The sequence below is a fragment of the Aulonocara stuartgranti genome (assembly GCF_965226115.1).
Source record: "Aulonocara stuartgranti genome assembly, chromosome: 1".
NCBI lineage: Eukaryota > Metazoa > Chordata > Actinopteri > Cichliformes > Cichlidae > Aulonocara > Aulonocara stuartgranti.
Genome location: NC_138939.1, coordinates 851910 through 861951, shown reverse-complemented (window position 1 = coordinate 861951; position 10042 = coordinate 851910). Strand labels below are relative to the sequence as shown.

The 10042-nt window shown below is 43.0% G+C and overlaps 1 protein-coding gene across 1 annotated transcript; it reads right to left on the bottom strand.

Annotated features, from left to right (window-relative positions):
* Positions 1-327: 327 nt before the first annotated feature.
* LOC309703455 (uncharacterized protein) lies at positions 328-5403 on the bottom strand. Its single transcript, XM_082528264.1, has 2 exons — positions 4103-5403; positions 328-3799 (listed from the first exon to the last, which is right to left on the bottom strand). The coding sequence occupies exon 2, from the start codon at positions 2145-2147 to the stop codon at positions 1497-1499; it is 651 nt and encodes a 216-aa protein (XP_082384390.1). The 5' UTR covers positions 2148-3799; positions 4103-5403; the 3' UTR covers positions 328-1496.
* Between the last annotated feature and the right edge of the window lie 4639 nt (positions 5404-10042).

Below are 10042 nucleotides of genomic sequence, written 5' to 3'. Positions count from 1 at the left end.
TACTGGCGTTGATCTGGAGGTAGTTCAGCTGGCACCAGTCCACAAAGTCTTGAGTCAGTCCTCTGTACTCCTTGTCGTCCCCATCAGTGATGAGGCCGACTATTGCAGAGTCATCAGAGAACTTCTGCAGGAAGCACTGGGTGGAATTGTGGGAGAAGTCTGCAGTGTAGATGGTGAAGAGGAACGGAGCCAGAACCGTTCCCTGTGGGGCCCCCGTACTGCAGACGACCCTGTCCGACACACAGCCCTGAGTCCTCACATACTGTGGTCGGTCATCAACGCTGTAGCCAACCACCCGCAGCTGTACGACACCAGCTGCTTTCAAATTTATAAATTAGTTTTTTAAAACAGCACAGCTGTGTTAAATTTGGAAACATTGGACCCGAGCAATCAGTAGTTTTCTGATGAGGCAGCAGCTCTCCAGGGCAGAAACAATGTTCTTATTTTCTCCTCCTTCTCCCTGAGGCTCTTCCACTTTAAGCTGGGTCCTTTTTCTTCCTGTCTCTCTGTAAATAGTTATATTTTATATATTTATGTTTAATGTTTTTCTGTTTGAGAATTTCAATATTATTTCAAATAAATTTTTGTAATGACTGTTATGTAATGGCTGTGTGCAGGCAGGAAAAGGACCCAAAGTGCAGACTCCGGAGACAGACGTGAACTCAAAAGGGCAACAAAACTAAGAATACAAAATAACCTTCCGCACACAGCTAGATGAGGGTAGATCACAACACAGACACAGAGAAACACAGGGCTTAAATACACAGAGGGAGCAATCAGGGAATGGGAAACAGGAGGGAAACACAGCTGGGGCAAATCAGGCCTAACGAGACAAAGGAAGCAAAACCAGACACATTAACATAATACATGGACCTTCAAAGTAAAACAGGAAACATAACACAGAGACACAGACTAGACACGGGGGATACATCAGACAGGGGAGACAGCAACTATGGATCACAGACAGAAAACCAGAACACTAAAACTCTAACAAAACCCACATAGAAAACCTGAACTAAGAATAAACCTATAACCCATGATATAATGAGCTATTGATCTAAGTGTTAAATAAATAAAATCAAAGAACCAAAACCACAAAACACTGAGTCGATGACCCAGGCACCCTAACAATGACTAATGTCTCAGTTCTACTACACAGCAAATATTTGCACACAACTTGACACATGTAGAATTTATTTCATATTATACTAATGAAAAAAATAAACTACTATATAGGAAAATAGTGAAGACCAATTATTTAAGAGAATAAAGAGAGGTTAGTTTATTTTGGAGTAGAGCTCCATTTATTAAGAAAATTTAAAAAAGGCAGGAACGCACTTTAGAGGTTTGTGGGTGGCTCAGAGCTGTTGTGGGGAAGTCGCTGGGACTTCAAATGGGCTATTCTTTTGGCTGCTAAGACACGGCTCCCTCCACCGAGAAGTGGGCCAAGAACTTCTCCCTCACCAGGACAGCCTCTCTGGAGAAGTTGCTGGCTGCTACATGACCCAGGCCTTGCAACAGCTCCACCACAGCAGGTGCCCCTCTCTCGTCCAAACAGCGCAACTGTGGAGAACACAAGTCGCCTTCACACACTTCTCCGCAACTTCAGGACGGAGCTCCATGGTGCGCCGATACAACCTCCACTGTGAGGAGAGGATACCGAAGGCACACTCCACTGCCAACCGGGCCCTGGAGAGGCAATAGTTGAAAATCCTCTTCTCTAATGGGAGGAGGCGTCCAGGGAAAGGCCTCATGATCTCCCGCTGCAGTGGGAATGCTTCATCAGCCACAAAGACATGGGGCTGGGCTCCACGGTCTTCTCCACCAGGTAGAGGCTGGTCCGGAGGCAGATGGAGAGTCTCAGCATGAAGAGCCTGACCAAAGGTGGAGTTGGCCAGAATACCACTGTCGCTGGTCCTCCCGTGCCCCCCAACATCAATGACGCGGAAGCGATGCTCTGCATCCACAACCACAAGGAAAACAATGGAAAAAGTTCCCTTGTAGTTGTGGAACATGGATCCTGAGTTGGGGGGTGCCTTCGTCTGGACGTGCTTCCCATCCAGAGCTCCACAGCAGAGAGGGGAGTTCCAGCGCTCCTGGAATCCCTCTGCGATGGACCGCCAGTCTCCAGTTGAAGGTAGAGCCATGAAGTCGTCCACTAGACAGTGGACACACCAACTGTGAAACTGGACGCGATGGTCCTAAAGGAATATATATTACATAATATATATTAGATATAATATAATGTGTTTTGTTTTAACTTTACCATTTCCTAATTTGATTGGTAGCAACTTTTACCCCTACAGTGAGCCAATCACTCATAATTCTAAACATGTCAATCAGGTAGGAATGAAGTAAGACATTAATAGAAATAAAGAGTTGTATGTTGACATGTAGCCCTTTCCTTGCTTAAATCATTGTTATTATTTTTGAAAAAGTAACCTGTGATAAGACAGCTTATCAAGATAGAATATGCTAGATAGAACCATATAACTAAAGATGAACCAAACTGTTCACAGTTTTATCTAGCTCTCAGTTTTAAGAAAGGCTGGTGACCCCTGTTATAGAGTCTGACAGCTGTGGGGATTATATACAAATATTCAACTATCCCAGAATTAAACCAGGTCTAAATTAAAACAAAGGACTTTATAAGATAGACCTTCTGAGTATCACTACAAAGATTACCAACAGTGGTCCTCATACCAGTTTGATATCAGCAAACACCGAGAGCATACACTGATATGGCACCACAGCCATGCTATCATTGCAAACACTGATAACAGCATAAATCGAATTAAATTGGGACTTGATGAGACCTTTCGAGTATCACTAGAAATATTATAAACAGTCGTCTCCATACCACAGTTTGCTATCAGTAAACACCGACAGCATTCACTGTTAGTGTAACACTTCTGGAGTCGTTACAGTATACTAGGACCAGTTAGGTTCGACTACTAGAGCAGTAATGAGCGTAGCATGTAATAAGGACCACAGACCAGTAAATACGTTTAAATTGCCAGCTTATTATTTTGTGAAGACAGAGAATAGACAGTTATAGACACATTACATAAAACATTCAACATCACACATTTAAGGAAAACAAGATATTTTCTTTCCCCTTCTTAGTTCAGTATGTTCTGTTAGTTCATCCTATTTATCTCAAAACCTTTTATTTGGCTTTAGAAGGATGTTATTCTCAACCTAGGTTATTGTTTTATTTATTTCAAGTTCTAAGTTCAAGTTTATCCTTTGATCTATTTGCATTAACACTGTGTTATTTTAAATCAAGTTCAGTTCTTTAGGCCCAAGATTTTATTTAATCTTGGTCTAGGTTCACCTTTAAATTCTCAACCAGTTCTTATTTTGTTTTAACCCAACAAAATTATTTACATTTCCATTAACACCATTACAGCATTAAAATGTAAGGTTGACCAAAATAAATTACAAAAATAAATAAATAAATGTAAAACTGAAAACAATTCAGCAAAAGGCTGAATAAATCCCTTAAACAAACAAATAAACAAAAGAAAGTTGTCTTTGTGTCCTTTAACTATTAGTCCTGGAATTACTCCGAATGATTATCCAGTGCTTTGAAAAGTCCGCTGTTCTTTTGCAGAGGTGTATGGATTAATCCTACCAGTTTTATCAGCGAAAGAGCTCAACGTCCAGCAGGGGGCGTTTTCCTTTTTCCTGCTCGGTACAGTTCAATGGGTCCGTGGGTGGCTCGCCATCTTGTTTCTCGCTCAGCGGATCAAACTCCGATTCTAGCTCGGCATTTCCCGATCCAAACCTTAATGGCCTACCATAACAACGAAATAAAGTGCATAAACATTCGAAAATAACACACGGGTAGCCCTTAAATAACAGTAAAAGTCCGTTTTTTCCAGCTTATTTAGCCGTAAATGAGGTGACGCCAATATGGCGCGCTGAAACACCGTCAAAGGCCTTTGAACTGCAGCCTGTGTGTCGTTTAAGCACGAATCCACCGTTTTTAACATAAAACAACATAAATCTGCTACCTTGGCTCTCCATTTGCATGAAATGAGCAATATAATACAACAAAAATTTCTTGCATGAAATAAAAGACAATTTCTGAACTCACCAAGTCCCGTTCGGTTATGTTCACAACGTCACCAAGGCAAGGACAGGTCGGAAAAAACAAAAATACATTCTCCAGAGTACAAAAATGGCTTTAAGTAGATTTTTGGCTTATTTTTACTATTTTTTCACTCATTTAAGCAGCAGCTCTGCAAGGACTGTCTGCATTTCTCCCTCTCGAGCATCAAAAAGAAGGAACAACCCGATTGGGTGTGGCTAATCACAGGAGTCACGCTGCAGCGTGCCCTTTCACAATAAGAGTCTCAACACATATTTTAGCCATTTTACCTGAATTAACATAAAACACCATGAATTAGCAAGTTCTGTACCCTTTTAACATGTTTTTAAACACAAATGAAATCCTATACCATGAATTATATCATTGCTGATGTTTTTAATGAATTTTCTAACCATTATGATCTATTTATTGACTATTTATCACCTGTAATATATTTCTTATGACTGTTTTTACTAACAGGCTTTTATTTGTTGTTAGCTATGTTAACCAGGGTTACATTAGCATACCACATCCATGTTAGCAGTGTATAAACGGCTAGTTTAGCATATATTAGCACAGGTATCAATAAAGGACTACCGTATTAAACACCTTTACTAACCGCAGGCAGATGGACAGGCGCTCTGCCGGTGGGATTGAGCGCCTGTAGTTGGTATCCAGGCGGGCGATGCTTGGACCAACGCGGGACAGCAGCTCCTCAAACTGGGCGAGGGACAGACGGTGATACCGCTGAAAGCGGCCGTCATCCAGATGCAGCTCCTGGAGCAAATGGTGAAACTCACCGAACTGCTCACACTTCTGGAGGACCTGGTGGACCCAGGTATGGCTAGCACGTCTTTTACGCCGCTGCTCTGCTCTCCACAGTAAATAGAGAAGGGAGACTGTCTCTTCAAACGCTAGCTCGACAGCTGCCATCTTGTAAACGTACCGTCTGGTGTAGAGAGTTGAAAATAGCTTTCTATTAAAATCTGGTATCAGAAATAAACTGGGGAAAACAGTCCCCCCCCCTAAAGGTTTTTGTTATGATTGTATTTTTGTACCTGTCATTTAAAATGCTATCCTACATCCAGCCGCTAGAGGGCACATTACGCGCTGTGGTATCGAGTAGCGTTTTGGGGCACAGAGGAAGAATAAACCTTCCTGTTGTGAAACTGATATCAGCTCAACGTGTCTCCCTTTTCTATTCTTTATCACAGATTAGTAAATGCATTTAAATGAATGTATATTGCAGACCTTACAAACAGAGGATGTTGTTGTAAAGGGAGTTTTTCCTTCCCACTGTCGCCAAAGTGCTTGCTCATAGGGGGTCATATGATTGTTGGGTTTTTCTCTGTATGTGCTATTGTAGGGTCTACCTTAGAATATAAAGCGCCTTGAGGTGACTGATGTTGGCCCTGTATAAATAATATTGAATTGAAATTAAATTAAATATATCCTTGTCTAACATAAACTCATTGTTGCAGCGCTACAGTGATCCCCTTACACTGATGTTTAGTTTTCATGTCCTTATTTTCCTCTGAGGTAACAATCCTGTCACTAAGTCTATCAGACGCAACCAACCAACCACATGATGTCAAGTTCGTACTGAGAAGGTGGCGCTACACATGGTTTTAAACTTTAAGGACTGATTTCTTAAATCCAGCTTCACAGACTGACTTACATCTGTGTCAGTTTATGAGAGCAGGGCCCAGTGGGGTAAATTAGCCTTTATACGTGTAGCGTTTCATGTCCACTTCAAGTCTAGGCGAGGGGTTTACTGTTACTTTCCCTGATTCCTGTACACACCAGAACCAGAGTAAGAGTTCTCTTACCCAGAGCTGAGTAAGAGGGTTTAGACCAGGGGTGTCAAACTCAAATACACAGTGGGCCAAAATTCAAAACTGGAACAAAGTCGCGGGCTAACGTTAATATTTATTGAAAAAAAAAAACTTCCTCTAGATATAAGAATGAATCTTTTCTTATGGACTCAAATAAGTTTTGCTGAAAAACTGAATATGGAACAAGCAAAGCTTAATACTAAACAATATATATATTAGCTGTACAATACCAGTAGGCCAGCTCTAACAGTAATTTGGTATGGCTTTGCGGGCCAGAGTTTGACACCTATGGTTTAGACGCAGTATAGCAGGTGGGGTGCTACAATCACATATAGCTTTCTGGCTTTTATTTTGAAGCCAGCTCTTAGTTTTTATATTTGCATATGTACCTGTGTGCAAGTGAACGCAGCTTCACCGTAAATGTGTTGGCAAAGATATTTATGAGAAGTGTGAGTGTCACTTTGTCCTTGCCGGTCGCCTTCTCTCTGCTCTCGTGTTTGTGTGTTCTGGTTTTGGTGCAGAAGCAGGACTCTCCGGGGTTTCCCACATTCTGCCTCTGCACACGCGTTCCTGATGTCCTCATGGTTGGCTCTTCTAAAGGAGTGTTGCTCGTCAGTCCTTGCTGGATCATTGTTTTGCAATAGTTTGTGCATCCCGGCTCAATGCCTCGAGTGAATGTTTCCACTTACAGTGGGGCAAAAAAGTATTTAGTCAGCCACCGATTGTGCAAGTTCCCCCACCTAAAATGATGACAGAGGTCAGTAATTTGCACCAGAGGTACACTTCAACTGTGAGAGACAGAATGTGAAAAAAAATCCATGAATCCACATGGTAGGATTTGTAAAGAATTTATTCGTAAATCAGGGTGGAAAATTAGTATTTGGTCACCTCAAACAAGGAAAATCTCTGGCTCTCACAGACCTGTAACGTCTTCTGTAAGAAGCTTTTCTGTCCCCCACTCGTTACCTGTATGAATGGCACCTGTTTGAACTCATCATCTGTATAAAAGACACCTGTCCACAGCCTCAAACAGTCAGACTCCAAACTCCGCCATGGCCAAGACCAAAGAGCTTTCGAAGGACACCAGGAAAAGTATTGTAGACCTGCACCAGACTGGGAAGAGTGAATCTACAATAGGCAAGCAGCTTGGTGTGAACAAATCAACTGTGGGAGCAATCATCAGAAAATGGAAGACATACAAGACCACTGATAATCTCCCTCGATCTGGGGCTCCACGCAAGATCTCATCCCGTGGGGTCAAAATGATCATGAGAACGGTGAGCAAAGATCCCAGAACCACACGGGGGGACCTGGTGAATGACCTGCAGAGAGCTGGGACCAAAGTAACAAAGGTCACCATCAGTAACACACTACAACGGCAGGGAATCAAATCCCGCAGTGCCAGACGTGTTCCGCTGCTGAAGCCAGTGCATGTCCAGGCCCGTCTGAAGTTTGCCAGAGAGCACATGGATGATACAGCAGAGGATTGGGAGAATGTCATGTGGTCAGATGAAACCAAAGTAGAACTTTTTGGTATAAACTCAACTCGTCGTGTTTGGAGGAAGAAGAATACTGAGTTGCATCCCAAGAACACCATACCTACTGTGAAGCATGGGGGTGGAAATATCATGCTATGGGGCTGTTTTCCTGCCAAGGGGACAGGACGACTGATCCGTGTTAAGGACAGAATGAATGGGGCCATGTATCGTGAGATTTTGAGCCAAAACCTCCTTCCATCAGTGAGAACTTTGAAGATGAAACGAGGCTGGGTCTTCCAACATGACAATGATCCAAAACACACCGCCCGGGCAACAAAGGAGTGGCTCCGTAAGAAGCATTTGAAAGTCCTGGAGTGGCCTAGCCAGTCTCCAGACCTCAACCCCATAGAAAATCTGTGGCGGGAGTTGAAAGTCCGTGTTGCTCGGCGACAGCCCCAAAACATCACTGCTCTCGAGAAGATCTGCATGGAGGAATGGGCCAAAATACCAGCTACTGTGTGTGCAAACCTGGTAAAGACCTATAGTAAACGTTATTGCCAACAGAGGTTATGTTACAAAGTATTGGGTTGTATTTCTGTTATTGACCAAATACTTATTTTCCACCCTAATTTACAAATAAATTCTTTACAAATCCTACCATGTGGATTCATGGATTTTATTTTCACATTCTGTCTCTCACAGTTGAAGTGTACCTCTGGTGCAAATGACTGACCTCTGTCATCATTTTAGGTGGGGGAACTTGCACAATCGGTGGCTGACTAAATACTTTTTTGCCCCACTGTACCTGTGAGAGAGATGCTTACCTGTGTTTTCCCTGTGCTCAGGTTTGCCTGGAGAATCACCTGTCCCAGGGTTATGAGCAGGCTTTGTTTGGAGATGAGAGTCTGGAAAGTTTGATGTGAGTCAGGACCGTCACGACTGTTATAGAAACTGTTATTGTCCCTGTGTGTGAGTCTTACCTGTGTCCAGACACAAACATTGAGTTTGCTAACCCTGACAGATGACAGCTCATATTTAAAAAAGAATGTTTGCTGTTTTTAGAAAGGTTCATTAGCTGCAGTCAGAGGTAAAGCTGTGTTCTTTGTGAACAGTACAATGCTGTGTATAAGAGTTACAGTTTGAGTGAACATTGCGAGACTAAACATGCAAAGAAACACAAGATCTTGGCAGACGCAGAGCAGGAACTGACATCTGAACGTTTGCCAGCAAAGCTGCAAAAGCAACAGGAACTTTGACCAGCTTCACACAGAATAACAGAGGTCCAAGAATGGATCCCTGTGGAACACCTGCAGAGATGGCAAGGGTACTTGCCCTAAAAGCTTTGGAGACAGTTCTATCACAAATCATTTAAAGGCTTCATCTAAGAATATTTTTTTCTCCTAAAGTGGATCAAACGCTCATCTGCTTCAGCTACTGACTGGCTCAACACCGCGTTGGGCTTTGATAATGTCTCTGGTATCTGCCTGCAGATGGTTTGGAAATTCCTTTCATCTGAATTTCTCACCACTCAGTTTTTCATCACTGCCGTTGATGATTTAAAGAGCGATAGCATGGATTAAATGATGATAATGCATGTGGTTGTTCTTGTAACTGACCAGTGAGGTAACACTGTGTGATGCTCCTATAGGCCGAATGTGCGAGTATTTTCAGATGTGAGTTTCTTTCTGTGTGACACCAGTGGTGAGCTGTGTACTTATAATAACTTGTATTAGACAGGTTGCTTGGGATGCATCCAAAGTGAAGAGCAGACAGAAAGCAGTCATCTTTTCTAGATTTATGTCTCCTTGAATAGACAATCAGAAATATCAGCAGCCAGCTTTAGCTGCCTCTGTCACTGCCCGTCTAGATTCATGTGTCTTCTAATACAATGTGACAGCATTGTCCTCGACTCTAACACCTGTCAGTGATCTGTGCACGGCAGGGCCCTGCAGCCCTGGAGCTACAAACTGGGATGTAAAAATACACCATCCTGACACACAGCGAGTGACTAATCAGCTGGCATGTGTCAGTGTGCTGTGAGTCTGGATGGGACGGAGTGGACCAGAGCATGCTGAGTCCACAGGGCTGCAAACGCATGAAGAAACATAATCAGTAGCAGCCGTTAGCGTCACGTACTGAAACAGGCTGTGTGTATGCCCAGGTGTTTCATCTTACAGGTGTTAATGTACAGGCAGACCTTAACAGCAGTGCTTTAAAAATCACTCTTTAGCCATTTGAACCTCACATCCTGTCCATGAGAGGGCAAACCAGGACAACAAGCAAGGCCAGAGCTACCTGTGCAGGTGCATTTACTTTGATCTCTGAGTAACGAGGTCGTGGACATGATTGAAAAGGGGAAAAAATGCTAGGACACTGCTAGCACGGCGCCCACACAAATGCAAAGCAGGAGCTGAAGCATCGCTGAATATGTTTCCAAACCAACTTCATTCTAAGCCAAAGACTAGAAAATATGGTGAAGCATATGGTTTGGTTTCACCTGCACAGGTGCCGAGGTAGGTCTCCCTGCAGAATTGGTTTTCCCTGCGTCGGGAGCAGCGCTGGGCTCTTCAAATCACAGACAAACAGGATCCCACAGCTGTTTATGTTTTTAAACCCATTTTGCACAGAGAGGC

Coding starts and splice junctions, on each gene's coding strand:
- LOC309703455 (XM_082528264.1), bottom strand. CDS start 2,147: ATGGCTCTACCTTCAACTGGAGACTGGCGGTCCATCGCAGAGGGATTC.